Genomic DNA, 17,901 nt, shown 5'->3' with positions numbered 1-17,901 from the left:
CCGTTTTCTAGATCTCTGCTTGCTGTCATCCTATAGGAAGCTTCATTGTATACTTCCTGTGGATAAGCACCGCTGCCTGGTCATGTGATGTCACACAGGTGATGTCACATGACCCCGGACTGGTTTATATCCACAGGAAGTAAACATGGAAGCTTCCTATAGGATGACAGCAAGCAGAGATCTTCGAAACAGTAAGGAGTTGATATTGGAAAATTGTATAACTTTTCATTACACAAACAATATCAAGGCGTGGACAACCCCTTTAAGCTATGGGGGTCAAGGTAGTTGACATTGTGTGATCTTTAGCAAGTGGCTATGGCAAAGACTGAAGAGTCACCATTATGTACCAGACTGTGGGAAAGCCTCTATAGTTATATGTGGGGAATACAAGAAAAAGTTCCACCATCAAAAATTCTATCAACAAAATCCATCACTACCAGGGGCACAGTGACTGCGAATCTTCTTATATTTGTTATACATGGCCTCCATCTTCCTAAAAGCTTTCAAAATGAGGCTAATAAATCAGAAGGTCTCTGGGGGGGGTGTTACCAGAGCCCCTCTGTGCTACAGCTTCACAGGCTGTTACATTGCATAGAAGCACCCCCCCCCCACTAAGCGAGATAACATGAGGGAGAGGGGAAATGCTGAGGAACCAGGTGGAGGGGTTAGACAGTTTAACAGTCTGTAAAACCAAATCACAGAGGGGCTAAGGTAGCCCTCATTAGCATAATTGTAAAAGTTGATATTAGAAGGAAGGAGGCCATGGATAACGAATATAAGAAGATTACCACAGTCCCGGTGCCTGGATCTATGAGTAAGTGTCCCTGGTTTTTCATGATGGGTTTTGATGGTGGATTTCCTGTAACCTATATCCACATGAATTCTCTGATGTTGTTCACACACAAGAACCTTGTGATCCAATGGGTGAATCTGATCTGTGACGACGTATCGCATACACCTAGTATCTACACATGGAGGTTACATTGTCATCAGTAAAAATCCTAGTTAATTATAGTGCAATTTCTATGAATAGAGGGTGATGGGTGATATACTATATATACAGAGACAGCGCCACCTCTTGTCTATAGGCTGCTTGTGGTATTGCAGCTCAGCCCTATTGATCAGTGATACTACAACACAACATATTGATAAGACTGGAACCAGCATTTTTACAATGTCATAACATTACACCCAGGCCTTCCAGCCAGGGAACAGCCTGCTGAGGTTTTTGGGATCCATGGCTTGCTGGATGAGAAGATTCACCTGTCCTTCTGCGTTGAGCACCGTCCCCTCCTCTACTCCTTTCAGCTTCTCCTGGAGCCGCAGGAGGACGCGCTCCGCCACTTTATTAAAGCTCTGAGTGTCGTTGCTTGGGAATAAAAAGAAAACAATAGGTTATGTGGATAATGGTGACATATACAAGTACTAACCTAACCTTGTATAAAGAAGCAGAACATGACTAGGCCGGGATGTGTTCTTCCCTGTGTACACTCCACACGGTCTTCTCATGAGTAATCGCTAATACACTGTTCATCTTCTACCAACTTTTTGTTACCTGATGCTTTAAAGGGGCGGTCTTCTTTAGCCAGTGCACTTTAGGGTCCTCTGGGAACCCAATGGGGCACATTTACTAAGGGTCCGCAGCCGCGAATCCGTCGGGTTTTTCCCGAATATTTCCTCTTTGCACTGTATTTCACGGAATTGTGGCGCACGCGATAGTTTTTTTGGCGCAATCGCGCCGACTTTCGCGCGACAGAATCTGGTCTTCTCGTCCGCTTATAGATTGAACGGGAACTGGATTTCTAAACCAACAATGCCTTTAGGTTGGCCATAGATGTTACATTTCTGAATATATTCCTGACTTTCCTCTAGCATCTACAGGATCTCCTCCACACAATTGTGTAAAAAGAGCTGGCGGGCCGGGCACTGCCGGAGACAAAACACGACCAGCACCTTTCCACCCAAATAGGATCCAAGGGTATGAAATACCAAATGTTTTGGTGCTTGTGTCTCAAGTTGAGATACTGTACCAGCTGTTCCTGTTGCACTCTGGGTCCTCCGGTAATGTTGCATTGAGCTCCGCTTCATCCTGCTGTAGGTACAGCGCTTTTAGAGGATTCATAGTCCAATCAAATAAGGGGTCATAGAGCAGGACCTGCAAAAAAAACAAAGCACTCACTAAAATTAGCGCCAGTCACAAATGGAGTAAAATGGAAAAAGGACGATTTACTTTACCAATCAGTATTCAACATGTATTCTAGAGATGTATTGAGATTGTCATAACTTAAATCTGCCCTCAAAGATTTACAATCTAAATTCCATATTTACCCATCCTTGGTTTTTTTTGGAAACCTACGTCAAAACATAGTGATTTATCAGGGCATGTAGCACAGTTTTCTGTCATACAAGAAGGGGCTCTCCTGCCATGAGTTGGTTTGAGTTGCTAGCCTCAGGCGGCGCTCCCTGCTACACAGGTGGGCAAGGCATCTAGCGGTCTAGTACTGCAGGCAGCCATGACATTTCGCCTGAAAATGATAAGGGAATCTGGCCTTTTCGTAAATCTGGCAGAATTAAATCCACGCCAGGTCCTGATAAATCTGCATAATGGGAAGAGAGCAGTGATCCCAGCCTTTACTCAAGAAACGTTTTGTGGATTTGTTTATGTGGATTTTGATGTATTTTTTGCACTAAAATCTAGGTTAAAAAAACACACACATACACTCCTTTTGTTAGTGATAACAGGGATGTGGTGGTGAAATCACAGTGGCGACCCCATACTTATTATACATAGAGGGCTATAAGCAGCAGCATAGGAAATGTTCCAAAATCCATATAAAAAAGCCGAAATATACCTAATCCAATGAAATGCTACATTATTGAACCTAAAGAAAACATCAGACCATCTTGCAATAAAACTCTGTAAATTGTAGTACTAACAAGTGTACTTAGTTTTTTTTTTAAAAGCTAGAAATGGGGACCCTAAATGTCTATTAGCACATAATGTATAACTATTGTACTGCGCAGGGGAGGGGGCATCTTTCTGTAGTTCACCCCAGGCAGCAGAGAGGCTAGGTTTACCCTCCACCTACAAGCCCTGAAATAGTCACAATTCTAGATTTCCACTAGATTTATCTGGAGGGGGTGATAATATGATATCAAGTGGCTGAAGACAGCTACAACATACCTCCACAATAGTCAGCAGAGCATCCTGAGATCTTCTCATAACTTCCATGGTCTTCTCACAGCATCTATTGATGGATAAATGAGGAGCAACAATGAATGTTATCCATAAAACCCTCCCAATGATAAGGCCATCAGTATATTATGCATGTTCCTGAACAACTTGGATGTTTCATGCATGAACCTTGAAGCACAGGAGGTAAAACCACAGATAACACTATACAAACATATATTAGAGAAGACCAGTGAAACCATATCTGATACCTTCTGAAGACCCCCTCCACTCCAGTGATGCCCATGCCATCCACAATGTCCCGCGTTAACCGGAAAGGAACCGTCTCAGGAGTTGGAAGGATTTTCCCTTGCTCAAAGGCAACACCTACAAAGCAGTAATATTTTATTTCTCAGTGGCTCCATTTATTATGCATAGTACTGGGAAGCTGGAAATCAAAGCCCCCCCCCCACCCGTTATTCTTTTGGTGAATACAATCACAGAGATACCAAATTTATACAGATTTTATATGTTTAACTGCACATTCCTAGTTACTTATCATGATACAAGGCGGGAATCTTCTAGATAGTGAAACATGGACGCTTACTAACCCAAATCAATGTGAACGAGCTCGGCCGTCTCCTCATCTATGAGAATGTTCTGCACATGTCTGTCTCCAAGTCCAACAATGTATCCGACTGGAACCAGAACACAAAATGTTATCCGTCCATTGGGCCAGGACTCCACTGTCTCCAACACGTGTATATATAGTGTATAGTATAAAGTATATATAGTGAGGAGCGTCACCTATGGATGATGTCGCCACGCTGCGCGTGTAAGCCAAACGCTTCTCAAACCAAATAGCGGGATCTAAAAACTTCTCCATACAGAAGTAGCGGAAGACTGGCCGAAAACGCTCAGAGATGTCCAAGAACGCCTGATACTTATCCTCAAACCGCGCCCTCTGGACATCCTGGAAAATAATACTGTATTTTAGTCACCTGTAAATGTGAGACTCGTTTAATAAAAGGCTCTGTAGAAAATATACAAAAACTTTTTGTATTGAGGGTACAAGACTCCATATCGCCATATTTTACTCAGGCTTCGGCCCTGTCATCTCAAACAATCTTTATTGACCACAGTTTACGTCCAGTGTGTTACAACTGAAGACCCAGATGGGAGCGTCAGCAAATTTCATTTTTACACATGGATTTTTTAGAGAAAAGTAGTAAAGGGCATTATCAGCCATTTTGATCCTTTAGTAGGTCCCCTCTCTGCTGATTGAGCATCACTGAAATTTTCTATGAAGCCCCCACCATTCGCAGATGGGTGGAACTAGACCATACTCAAATTTAAGACCTGGACTGGCATACACTGCCTGGCTCCACCCATCTGACAGAATAAAGGAAATTGTTTACTTTGGAACAGAGGAAACTACAGAGAAAAATAAAACTACCCCAGAATCAATTGATGCAAAACCTTAAGATAGAGAGTTGGGATTGATTTAGATAATGAAAGGCCCACTTTATAGGAAATCTACCATCAAAAATAAGCATGATAAACCAGGGACACTTACTCAGGTATCCAGGCAGTGTGAATCTTCTTAATATTTGTTAACAATGGCCTTGCCTCTAAAATCAACTATTCAATTTTTTACTAATGAGCCTTAAAGGGCTCTGATGGGCGTTACCAGAGCCTCTCGGTGCTGCAGTTTTATGGGCTGTTACATGGAGCACTTCCCTCCTCACACTGAGTGAGACATTGTAACAGACTATGAAGCTTAGAGGGGCTCTGGTCACGCTCCATAGGCCCCTTCTTGCTTATAATATAGTTTAAAAGTTGATTTTAGAAGGAAGAAGGCCATAGATAACAAATATAAGAAGATTACCACAGTCCCGGTGCCTGGATCTATGAGTAATGCCCCTGGTTTATCACAATGGATTTGGATGGTTGATTTCCATGATAAATTAATACAAATGTCTTTCTTTTAGGGGAGACGTAGACCTGGGCCAGTACCACATTCATATAAGAACTAACCATCATTCTCTTCTGACATTGTAAACTACTGTAGTCCACAGGTCGGTAACGTTTGTGCGCTCCATCATCTGCATTCACTAAATATTCACCAATGGGGACAGTACCAGAGCACCACTCCAGTACTCCGCTCCTCTGAGATAGTGGCACCACCTGACAAGAGATAAAAGCTAGAGGTAAAATGTGACCTTATATTGCAATATAGAAATGAATACAGAAATTCTCCCCCTAGTGGCGGCAAGAGGCTACAAAGTTTTTGACAACTTTGTACTCAAAATAATAGGACATCAAAGTGCTGTATCAGGAGGAAGCTTTTTAAAGGGGGCGTGGATGGTCAGCCATATTCTATCACAAAATGTAGAAACAAATGTTGTCCAGATTAGGGACATATTTAAACACAAAATACAGCCTTTAAGGGATGTACTTTATCAGAAGGAGATGTACTTTGGCAGGATTTATAATGACCAGGGGTGCTGGTAAACCTCTAAGGGCATTGTTGGGTGGAGGATTGGTGATCGCTGGGGCCAATACACACATGACCTCTGCCCCTCGTGCCAAGTACTAGCACCATGAGAGAATGTCTAATATGCTGATTGATACTTCACCTTGTATCTGCGGATGGATAGCTTCCTCTTCCTGGTCTCGCTATCCCTCTGTAATAACGTATTACACATCTGGAACACCTGCTGCATCACAGCGTCTTGTCTCAGGTCGTCCCGACCCTGTCATTGAGATTAGGAGAGACGTTCTCATCACACCGAGAAAGATGAGCTTCCATTATATGCTATCATGGACATGGTTGTAGCTGAAAAAACTATTCTCCAAAATTCTCCCTACGCTCCAGTGTCACGTTGATTGCAGCCCAAATGTAATTCTCTGCCACTCGAGTTTTATGCTGACAAACCATTACCACTTCCCCACAGTGTTAGAGTCTCTGAAACGCGTCACTGTCACTTCTTCTCTCATTTTAATTTTGGTGTTGAGGAACATTAAAAAAAAAAATGTCATCAATATGTAGATATCGGTGCAGTACAGGATGGCTACGGGCCCGTCCAGGCTGTAATATGACAGCTCTATGCATTCCCTGCACTTACTAGTCATGTAACGAAAACTACTTGAAGACCAGTCACAGATCTAAAAATTTTTTTTTTTAAATGGGGAAAAAATCATAAAGAATATGTAAAAATTCTGCTTGTGTGTTATGATATCCCAGATTAGCCCCTAGATGGAAAAATAGTAGTGTTTTTAAGCTTTCAGTCAGCAAAAATGCTTATCATGCCCGCCCCTCTCCATAGAGGAACAAGGCGCACGGTGCTGTATTCCAGGTAAAGATAGGATATGTCCTATCTTTTCACGGGGAATGGTACAGAGCTGCACTTCTGCTGCACCGTACTGCTCCCGTAGATCGCCGTGCGCACATATATCTGACATATATTCGTCCCCCATACGGCTGTGTGAATGTAGCCCAAGACAGAATCTAATGTATTTTGCCAAAAAACTACAGTCTAGAGTCCTTTACAAATCCTTTTTTTTTTTGGGGGGGGGGGGGGTTTGTTACAGATTTTAAACATTTCTACTCATTTAACATTTACTCATCTGACACAAGGGTTGTGGTCTAATATAAGGGATGTGTCTTTCGATACTTTTTTTTTTTTTTGCTGGTACCTGAGTCAGCTAATAGGGGTTACAGTGTTAAACTGATGCTGAACTTTCTCTTAACTGCTGCTCATCCGAAACTCCCCCCATGCCTCTCCAATACTTAACAGCTCATTACCCAACACATCAAATGCCTAAGTGAAGCTACACTCATAGTAACCCTGCTGCCACTTCAATACTACAGTATTTGAGCAGATGCTACCCTTAACACCATGATTTATTGATTTTATGTATAGATGGATCTCGCTTGTTGGTAATGTACGGTATTCTGTATATAAATCCAGAAATAGACAGAACCCAAAACTTTCAATATAAAACACACTTCCAGAAAATCCATCATGAGACAAACATGACAGCCCCTATAACATGTTCATCACATGTAAAAATTCTGTACATACGACGTGTATTTTGTAAGACAAAACTTAAATAGTTCTGTCTGCTAATATAAAGTGAAGAGCTCAGATCCTTCCAGCCGCACGCCGTGTCAGTACCTTGACAAGCTGTCGTCGCTCCTTCCCGTCTGAACCCACACAGTCAATTATTTTTGGAAGATTCAGACCCCCAGCCAAGCGGAACTCAGGCTTGAAAGATGTAATTGTCACCAAGTTTTCATACTTCCCGCTGGGATCAACCTGGATGTGTGAGAGGAAAGAAAATATTCACCTGTCTCTTACCAATTTACACCTGTGGCATACGGAAGAGATAGAAGACATGTTGTCTGCAGTGTGGACGGGGGAAGCGAATGATGTGTCACATTTTACTTCATGTGTTACTTTACAGAAAAACCAATATTGAAAGAACAGGGGATGTAGGTATCGGGCTGGAGGGTCGTAGACTAAACCCACCTCATGGGTTGGACAAGGGTCATGAAGGAATTAATTCTCCCTTTGGAGTTTCCATTTGCAGGTCCACTAATCAGGTGTTTGGAGTCCCAAAGGCTATGGATTCTGGGTAAGGAATATGCAAATAATATTCCAGGGTGGGAAAAGGAAACATATGCCTCCATTTCTACCCTAAATAAGGAGGTTCCTTATTATCCTTAAAGGCTATATTTCCAAAAACCCATTTATATGACTTGGGGATAATAGTAAAACCAAGCAGTCTTTACTAAAGGCATAGACACACAACCGTATACAGCACTGTTTTGTTGTTATTGCATATTGTCTATACAGTATAGAAAACTGGTTTTGTTACAAGAAAGGCTGCAGGCATAGTTCTGGAATCCATTAATTCTCCTTCTAAAGATTAGCAGGACAACTTTTATGTAAGTACAGAGTCTTAAAGGTTCTGCATGCTCTGCTGTAGATTCTAGGTAAGGAATGTGCAAATAATTTTTCCAGCATTGGAAACAGAGAGCTATGGCTCCAGTGCTAACTTTAGACATAGAGATGAACACGATTTCATCTCTATACATTTGTTGTCTTTTACAAGGATCAGAGCCTAAGAACAAGTGCAATCCAGCATGGCTATTTGGGTTTAAGCGCTCCTTACCCTTCTCCTTCGCCATAGGAAATTGAGCGAAAGCACCAAAAATCAGGCTCCATTCATGCAGAACGGCCATCCAGCTCAGTCACAGTGCAGCGAGACACAAAGTGTCTTCCAGATGCCTTTGGCATAGAAAAAACATTGAAAGTGCTCCATCCTGTGACATAGTGGTCCATCCTGTGCCTGTGACTCACAGGCAGCATCCCTATTGATGTCAGCAGCTTTTTTTTACATAAGACCAAAAGGAGCCTTTCTATGGAGCAGGGACATGGTAGCTGGAACAGTATAACTCACATAGGTAATGGATAGGTTATTATCTAGTGATTGTAGGGGTCCCATATCAAGACGTCTCCCAATACCGTGGATGGAGATGGAAGCAGAAGGCTGTTTCCTCGTTATGCCTCAAATGAAGCCTTCTACCTAAAGACACTCTGATCTTGGAAAGTTCTGGTTTTCCATTTTTCACATGTCTCAAGCCTCTTTAATGGGCCGGACATTGACTTATCAGGTAGATAACAGTTTTCTCTAGGAAGAGTTATTTGCATATGTTTTCCCGGAGACAATTGTCTTACACTGGAAGGTTATTATACTCAGTTTAACCTATTGTAGGATGATCGGGGCATGTTTATAAGGCTACATAGTATCTGTGTCTCCCATAAACTGTAATGATGAACCAAAGACCTAAATGGACACTTTGTAATGGAAAAAAATGGCTAGAAATGGAAAATTGGGACAATAACTGACTTCATTAGATGCCCTCCTACCTTAAGTTCCATGGTAGGAATAACCACGTCCTTTAGGTTCTTCAGTTTAGTGATGGGCTGGTCTGACGGGATGGGAATTCCTTCTATAGTTGGGAAGACATACATACTACAATGTAGGTAGACAAGACAACCCTGTCTCACATTACATAAGAAGTGGTCTGTACTTACTGCGCTGAGATTTCCAATTGCTGGCGTCCATGTTTGCCAGTATTATGTAGGCATCACAAAGCCTCTCGACGTCCCGTACCATCTGAGGCCTGTGTTTCTTTATCGTGTTCACTATATTGCAGGCAGCTTCCATCCGATCCTACAAAAATATGTAGACTTTCATATAGAAAGGCTCGCGGGGATGGGTCGAAAATGGAATTAATGTAGGACTCATCTATTATGAGTCACCAGAGTAAACACCTCATTAGAGGACATGTTCACCATCTCAGTGGGAGAATATCAATTACAGATGGTGTCATGGTTCTCAGGATTATGATACCAGGTTAGGTACCATTGATCTGAATGACAATGATGCAGATAAATTGAGCAGTCCACTACCTCATCGGTCTGCGATATCTTCTTCGGGGCGTTCTTGGTGAGACGGCCTCGTTTCAAGACCTCGGACTTCAGTAAGAGATCGTCTTTGTTGGCATTTGCTAAAGCCAGTATGATGAAGAGAGTGTGGTAAGGGTGGTCCAGGGAGGTCTGGCTGATCACCTATTAAGAAATTATAGGTTAATGTACTGATTAGGCCCATTCACACGAGTTTCCATTACACACTGTGTTTTAGAAGATGTAATGGAAGGTCTTCCTTTCCATTCATGGAGGGTCATGAGATCTCCAACTGTCCATGAACAATTACCCTGACAGGACCTTAATCTTATATTCATGAATACTATATCACAAGATCCCGGCAGGGCGATTGCTCATGGACAGTTACAGATCACATGACCCTCCATCTGTGGCCATTTTATGGGCAGGAATGTCTGGCTGATGAAATAAAAGACAGGAGGTTTCACTTTACATATCAAGAAAGCGGAGCAGAACTATTAATAGATGTATAATGGTAAATTACCTAATATCCTGCCCCCACACATTTCACAAAAGTAAAGTGGCCAATCCCTTTAATAAATTGTATGTTTGCATACGTTTATGACTTTGTAACTGCAATCATGTGAATGCATCCAACAATGTGTATCATGAGTGCATTTATGTGTCTATCCATGCACCATGTATGCAGAACATGAGTCTACATGTTTATAAAGACCGTTCTTACCTGTGTCCAGGTGAGTAGTGACTGACTGTATGAATGCATTTATATCTGTCATTGTATGTCCATGTATCTGTGTATCCATGCGTGGAATAGGTGCACATCCATGTATACAGTGTGTGCATGTATATCATGAGTGTCTGTATGTAAATGTCTTGCATATTGTAGTTGTCTGCACCCATGTTTTTTGCAAGGGTGGAAATGTTTGTGCTGCGATTTTTGCATGTACATGATGAGTGTCCCTATGCCAATGTCCACGTGTGTAGTAGTTTGTACATGTTAGTATGTATGTGTTTGCATATTTGGGAAGTTTGTGTCTCCATGTATGTCCTCCCTGTACTTATGTGTGTATGTTATAACTCCCCATAATGTGTGTGTCCATGTATGTCACCAGTGTGCATAGTGTATAGTGCAGGTGAGGGTGCCAGCACCCATACATTATATATCCGTTATTCAATCACATATTTCAGATCAGTCTGGGAACATTTCAATTTCTCTAATTTCCCCTCAATTTTCTTTCCCATTTCCCTGTATTTTTGTGCCAATGGTTGAGATTTCCTCTTCTCTCTTCTTGTGCCTCCTCCTTTACATAGCGGCCCTGTATCTGCATCATTACATTCAGGTATTACAACCCATTGCCTGTATGATCCGGCTCCTCTTGTATTTGTCAGCAGTATTTCCTGATCCATTTATCCGAGCAGTATTATTAGGTTATTATACCACTATTGGGATCAGCAGTATCCTGCCTTTTATTCATTTTACCATGTCCCAGTTGTGTATTTTGTGCCGGTCCCTTCCAGGACACCATGTACCTCATCCAATAAACGGATTATCCATTACCGTGAGAGTGTGAACTCATCTACAACCTAATTATAGGTCGCCCTTCTCCGGAATATTATCCCAGTAGGGATCAGTGTTATGTAAAATGTAATAAGAAGAGGAGATGACAGAATACACAGAGTAACGCATTTACAGCGTCCCCAGCCATAGCATTACATTATTCAGCACTTCCTGGAAGTCCTGCCTCCCCATCTTCTTGGTCCCCATACGAGCGGCCAGCTGGTACATCAGAGGGAGGAACTTGTGCGAGGGAATCTTCTTGGAATCTTTCTAGAAGAGAAAATGAATGGATAATAATGAAATACAACAACTTCTACATCATCCAGTTTATATATTGGATGGATGTGGGTAGCAAAGTATGACAACATGATATATCCCCCTCCCTGCTGAAGCCCTTTTTGGGTTTTTTTTGCGTTTCATTTTTTTTCCCTACCTTTTTCGTTGTACAGAAACCCATGAGTGGTTATTATCTGCATAACAAATTGTACTTCCTAGTGTCAGTATTTAATAATCCATGCCCTGGGAAGCGGCGAAATGAACAAAAAAAAACCTGTATTTTCGCCATTTTCTTGTGGGCTCTGTTTATAGAGCTTTCACTCTACACACGCTTCATCCTTTGGTTCACACCAAAGGTACAGGCTGTGTGGTAGGGGGCCGTAGTTTTCCAACAGCAGTAATAGATATAACCAAGTGTATCCAAGTATTTGGTTATATTCTTTGGTTCAGTATGATCACAGAGATACCAAATGTATTTAGGTTTTTAAAAAAAATACATTTTGCTAATTACTTTTTCATACCTCGGTGAGCAGAGAGCGGCTAAACGAGTCATTTTTTGTTGGACGATATAACCTTTTGCTTACATGTTATATCGTTTTTCATGAGTTGCAAAATGGTGAAAAAGTATCAATTTAGACATATGGACGTTAATTTACATTACGGGGTTCAATGCTGGGTGACCCCCTCCCCTCTCCACAGCGATGCATGGTGCCATAACAGGGGGAAAGATAGGACATGTCCTATCTGTTCCCCATGTACAGAGTGGTAAGGTGCCACACCATATCGCTCTGTGCAGCATTGCTTTCTATGGGGGACACATGTACAGCCACAAACTTGCGACCATATATACGTCCCCCCCGGTAGTCGTGTGAATTCAGCCTAAGAGTTAATTCAAAGCCTTGTGAGTACATTTCTGTCTGATACCTTCATAATACCATTCACTTCAGGCAATCCAGAATTCTCCAACCAGAGAGAACAAAGACGGAAAATCCACATGTCGTGTTCCTCCCCGGATACCAGGCAGCTGATGTAGTTCCTAATGGCTGCACAGAGGAAGTGTTTCCTGTCTTCCTTCAGAGCAGAAATCGCACATTCATCTAATTCCAGTTCTCTCTGAACCTTGATAGTGTATCTGACAAGATAAAAAAGATCATACATAACCACCACTAGTGTACTGGAGAGTTAAAGGGAACCTGTCACCAGCGACTCGCCCCCCACATACCCCACACAGTAGCTTTTATAGGTTTTTATACAATGCCTCTAACCATGGGATTAGATCCACCATTCTTCCAAACAGGACTTTTATAAATGCCCTCTGCTACTAAAAATCCAATCATGGAAATTCTTGGAGATCCAACATACAGTCAGGCTACCCTGCTTCATAACTGACATTGATACTGCTCAAGAATGATGGAGATGTTGGCTGTGTGTGACTTGCTGAAGAGAATTCCTGAGGGAGGGGTGAACGAGGAGGTTCAGATAGACGCTACCTGTGTTATCCGTAACTCGCTGAAGAGAATTCCTGAGGGAGGAGTGATGAGCAGGATGATTTCTCTGCAGCATCACACACACACACATCAAGTGTCTCTTTAAACCCCCTTATTCCTCCTCCCTGAAGATTTCTCTTTAGCGATTCATGCAAAGCACAGCCACTGTCTATAGTGACACCCTCATTCACCTCTCCCTGGGGAATTCTCTTTAGCAAGTCACAAACAAATTCTCACTCAACACCCTCATTCCTGGGTGGGGGGCGTGTGAGCAGTATCAGCAGCAGTTAGAAGGTAGGATAGCTCGACTATATGCTGGAGCTCCCCCACCTCAATAGGAATCAACAAAATACTTTTTTTTACTTCAAGGAAGAAGAAGAATGGTGACTCTAATCCCATGGATAAATGCATCAGTGAAACATGTGTAAAGGCGTATGACTACTGTGTGGGTTTTGAAAAGGAAGGGGGGTTGCTGGTGACAAGTCCCCTTTAAAGGGTCAATTACTTGCCCAATTCCAGGGATATTACTTCCTGTACAAGAAATACAATATATTTAATGTATTCAATGTCAATCTTCCTTTTAATTTCCTGCACTGTTCACAGACATCACAACAATGGATAAGACATCTGAGGGCATTGCGCAGCAATAGGGATATCTTTGCGCTGCCTGATGTCTCTATGGTTAGTGGTTGTGCATAGATTTCTACTACCAATTCTAATTGCGAGTGAAAATTTTATCCCCACCCCAGGCACATCACAAGTGCAGGTATTAACCCTTGAAGTCATGTTCAATAGTGGCAATACAGGCAATAGTGTAACTTGAAACTGAGGGGCCCCAGTAAAAGATATTTACATGCAGGTAGCAGTTCAAGTGAATGAGTCCTCCATGCGCTGCTGATCTGTAATGCACAATTATTACATCGCTCGATGGTCCCAGCGTGAAGCGGACGCAGACTGTACTAAAATCTTATAGCACTGTAAGACGCACATCACAGCTGCTGCTGGGGTAGCGGGCACATAGATGGGCTCACATACCATGACTACAGAATAAGTTTACACACTTTACGATGCATGTTATAGCTTTTTACAACTAGAAGCCATAAAAGCATCCCCTGCCGCACTCCAATAACAAGCCGGAGGAGAAGTACACAATGTACCGGAGACCGAAATTTACAATTTAAGACATTTTTGTATTTTCTTAAAGGCATAAGGAGGAAAAATTACTGTGTATGGTATGCTACTGCATTACAGCCTCCATAGACATGGCTATGGGGATCCCAGCATGACACAGTAGTGGTCCAAAGATTTATACATATGACCTATAATACAAGTAATAATAAGATAAGTATCTAATCTGTGGACACCCACTGACCAGGAGGATGAGGGGGGCACATTATCCATATTTCATTGGAGTGACGGTGCCTACAGGGTAGCCAAGCTCAATTCAGCGCCTCCCATAGGATCTGTATGGAATGGTAGTGAACATGGAATATTGGACCCTATTTTCTCACTAGTTATGGAAATCTTACAAACCCTCACGGCAAAAAATCGTTCAATTTTGCCACTTATTTTAATGATAAATTTTTTTTTTTTTTTTACATCACATTTGGTTCTGAACACTAACTATGATTGTTTTCTCTGCACCTTCAGGGGCCTGTCAAGCACACGTCCGCGCATGGGAGAGGAGGAGGATGGGGTGAGCGCTGCTCGCCCCCACCCGTCTCATTTGAAAATAGTAGCCGCACACCCGTAGATGCGGCCACAGATAGAGCCGGCTCTATCTTTTTTGCGGATATGGCTCGGAACGGTGAGCGCTTGTTGTACCAAAGCCGTCTATGGGGGACATATGCAAGCTTGCGGCCGTACATACGTTCCCCCAACGGTCGTGTGAATGAGCCCTTAGGAACAATGAAAACTATGTGATGGCACATGGCACCATCGCATAGTGTCATTCCTAGTAGAGCTCTTACTAAAAGGAATTAGCTACTAAAACATTCATGTTACAAGAGGTGACGGATCCCAATAACATTTCAGAAATCTGCCATCAAATTCCATCATAATAAACCAGGGATACTTACTCATAGATCCAGGCACCAGGACTGTGGTAATCTTATATTTGTTATCCATGGCCTCCTCCTAAAATAAACTTTTAAAATGATGTCTAACCCTGTCTAACTCTCCCCCCCTGCTCCCTCAGCACGTCCTCTCCCTCATGTAATCTCAATGCAGCACAGAAAGTTTCAGCTCACAGTGTAACCGGCTGTGAATCTGCAGCGTGGAGGTGCTCTGGTAACGCCTCACAGAGCTTTTAAGGCTCATTAGCAAAATTTTACAAATTTACTTTACAAGGAAGGAGGCCATGGACAAGAAATATAAAAAGATTACAGTCTGGTGCCTGGATCTATGAGTAATGTCCCTGGTTTATCATGATGGGTTTTGATGGTAGATTTCCTATAATAATCTAGTGTGTCACAAACGTCAGTGCACCCTTTCAGTTTCTCTCCTGACACCAGAACAGATCCCATAGTTTTCTGTGGTACCGCTATGTGAACACCCTCTAAAAAATGGCGCCTGCAATCACTTCATCCGTTATGTCATAGGATGTAATAAACTCAGCTCCACCTGTTGGTCTGAACCTTGTGCTGTCTCATGAGCTCCACTTCTTCCTTGGCTTTAGCTAGTAACGCCTGCTTGTTCTCAAACTCGGAGGACTTCATGTAATTATCGATTCGCTGATACTGGGCGTCCGAGAAGCGTGCCAATGACAGGAACGCCTTCATCCTCCCCTCCTGGAGGCGCGGGCAGCTGCCCGTGCTGTAGTTCTCCGCCACTTCCACCGCCTGGAGAATGAGAAACAAGGTCATGGGCTCCACCAATATTCATCATCAGCGAGTGGATACGAAATATAAAGCGCTGGGAGGAAACCTACAGTGGAATCCATGTCTATAATAGAATAGGAAGTGGTCATTACATTTATACTGCTATGAATACAGTCAGCATCGGAGACAATAGCCGCTCCCGGGATCTGAGCTTTAACAGATGATATTAGATTTTAGAAGAAGGAAAAGATATGTGTGAAAAACAGGATGCTTTAATAGTATATATCTGGATACAGTGCGTCTTTTCTTCAGATCTCCACTTCGGGTGGGAGTCTAGCACCTCCTCCATCTCTTATAGGCTGCTGGGAATAATAGATTGTAAGCTCTGATCTGTACAGCGCTGCAGAATATGGTGGGGCTATAATAAAGATTTATTGTTATTATGATGAATACAAAGTGAATCCTTGTCTTTGTACTTGAAAAATACATTTTAAATAATATGCAAATGAGGCGGTGTACCCAGGGCATTTGATTTGCTCCCGGAGCACCACTATGGCGCGCCTCTACCTTGGCCTCCTCTTCCAGCATCACCCAGTTATTCTTCCTCCTCCCTCACGTGTATTGTGCTTCAAATCCTGCGCATGCACAATTCCCCAACCAACCGGCGCATGCGCATTGAGCATAGCTTGTTTGTCATCCTCAATTTGCCAGCTCAGACCCGGACATGTTGGTCGATGGGCTGGAGAGCAGCCTATCATGCCCCAACTAGGCATGGCTGTGATTGGCCAGGTATAGCTGGCAAACGGAGAACAACAAACCTAAAGTTTGGGTCTGCTCATCTCTAGCATTGCGCCTACGATTGCCTCCCCAGCTAATAAGTAACTCCACTGATTGGCACAGTCCCAGCGAATGCACAGAGGTTCTTTGGCGCCAGGCAGACATGTCTCTTGTCTCTGTTCTCTGAATGCGCTTAGGCAGTGGAAAGTGGTGCATTCTGGTTACGAATGAGCCAGAGAGACGAGCATCAAGAGGTTAGGGTATTTTGGTGGCTTTGGAGCAAGAGACAAGTGCGGTTACTATTGAAGAATTGGGAGGAGGAAGAATGGCCAGAGCCAATGTGCCTCATATTCCTACAGCCTCATTTGCATATTTTTGGAACAACTGTACAGGCAATGATGATGATAAATGTATGTTGCGGCATGAGAAGTCTTATATGCCATGGACAGCAGCTTATTAGTGGTGGGGTGGTGGTAGACTCCCTTCAAATGGGATTTTTTTACCACCTTAACCACTTCTCTTTCAAAATTTCTCTGCATCCTTAGGGTGCGGGAAACATAGCACTAGCGTTGCGTTTACAAATGTAACACTAGCGCCGGAGGCAGACCTTGGCCCGATTGCATATGCATTTCCAATGAAATTCATGCTATTGGTAACCACCACCCAGTGTTTTGTATTGTTTAAATTTAAGACATTGGGTGCTGGGTACCAAAAGCAACACTAGCGCCCGCACCCTCAAATTTCTGTTGCCCCACTAACTCCAACACAGTTAGCCATTTTCTCTAGCTCCTGTTTTTGCAGAGTAATCAGCATCACTAGTTTTGGCACACAATATGCTAATAACGCTCTATAGTGTCAAGTGGGCGTCACCGGGCCATCTGTTCCAGCTGACAGTAAAGAGCCTAATTGTCATATTAGGTGTTGGTACTAAGAAAACCAGTTGAAGAGTCTCTACCTTCTCCAGATAGTTCTGCATAATGATTGTAGGACTCTCCAGACAGGTTTCCGCCAGCCAGTTCCCACATAGCCTCAAGCATTCAACATAGATCAGCTGAAGGTTGGGATCATTCTCCACCTTGAAACAACAAAAAAAAATATTTGCGATAAAGTCAACATTTGTAAACGCTTTTGTTTTATATTTACTCCCAAAAGCAATTTTATTTTTTCCATCAACTAAGCTTATTTTATACAAGATGGTTGGGAATTTTCTTTACTGCCATTGCTTAATGTTCATTATAGTGTGTTTTCGGGGGTTTTCCCTCCAAACAAAAGTTAGACCTTACCCACGGCCGTCTGCTCCATTAGTCTGACGGAGCGACGAAGCGTCCGACGG

General features: G+C 42.7%; 1 protein-coding gene across 2 annotated transcripts in view; it reads right to left on the bottom strand.

Moving 5' to 3' along the window:
- Nucleotides 1-73: 73 nt before the first annotated feature.
- The window catches only part of ATM (ATM serine/threonine kinase), a 71,445-nt gene continuing 53,617 nt past the window's right edge, over nucleotides 74-17,901 (bottom strand). For both annotated transcript variants that reach the window (XM_072134239.1, XM_072134240.1), the window contains exons 48-63: nucleotides 17,524-17,643; nucleotides 15,595-15,812; nucleotides 12,410-12,617; nucleotides 11,366-11,479; nucleotides 9,658-9,816; nucleotides 9,280-9,418; nucleotides 9,112-9,194; nucleotides 7,354-7,494; nucleotides 5,812-5,928; nucleotides 5,210-5,359; nucleotides 3,980-4,145; nucleotides 3,784-3,870; nucleotides 3,445-3,559; nucleotides 3,185-3,248; nucleotides 2,031-2,155; nucleotides 74-1,369 (exon numbers count right to left, since the gene is read on the bottom strand). In XM_072134239.1, the coding sequence (XP_071990340.1) occupies nucleotides 1,186-1,369; nucleotides 2,031-2,155; nucleotides 3,185-3,248; nucleotides 3,445-3,559; nucleotides 3,784-3,870; nucleotides 3,980-4,145; nucleotides 5,210-5,359; nucleotides 5,812-5,928; nucleotides 7,354-7,494; nucleotides 9,112-9,194; nucleotides 9,280-9,418; nucleotides 9,658-9,816; nucleotides 11,366-11,479; nucleotides 12,410-12,617; nucleotides 15,595-15,812; nucleotides 17,524-17,643 (2,190 nt within the window). In that variant the 3' untranslated portion in view covers nucleotides 74-1,185. The remainder of the gene's footprint in view (nucleotides 1,370-2,030; nucleotides 2,156-3,184; nucleotides 3,249-3,444; nucleotides 3,560-3,783; nucleotides 3,871-3,979; nucleotides 4,146-5,209; nucleotides 5,360-5,811; nucleotides 5,929-7,353; nucleotides 7,495-9,111; nucleotides 9,195-9,279; nucleotides 9,419-9,657; nucleotides 9,817-11,365; nucleotides 11,480-12,409; nucleotides 12,618-15,594; nucleotides 15,813-17,523; nucleotides 17,644-17,901) is intronic.

Source organism: Engystomops pustulosus, chromosome 2, assembly GCF_040894005.1.
Source record: "Engystomops pustulosus chromosome 2, aEngPut4.maternal, whole genome shotgun sequence".
Taxonomy (NCBI): domain Eukaryota; kingdom Metazoa; phylum Chordata; class Amphibia; order Anura; family Leptodactylidae; genus Engystomops; species Engystomops pustulosus.
This window is presented reverse-complemented; position numbering and strand designations above follow the sequence as displayed.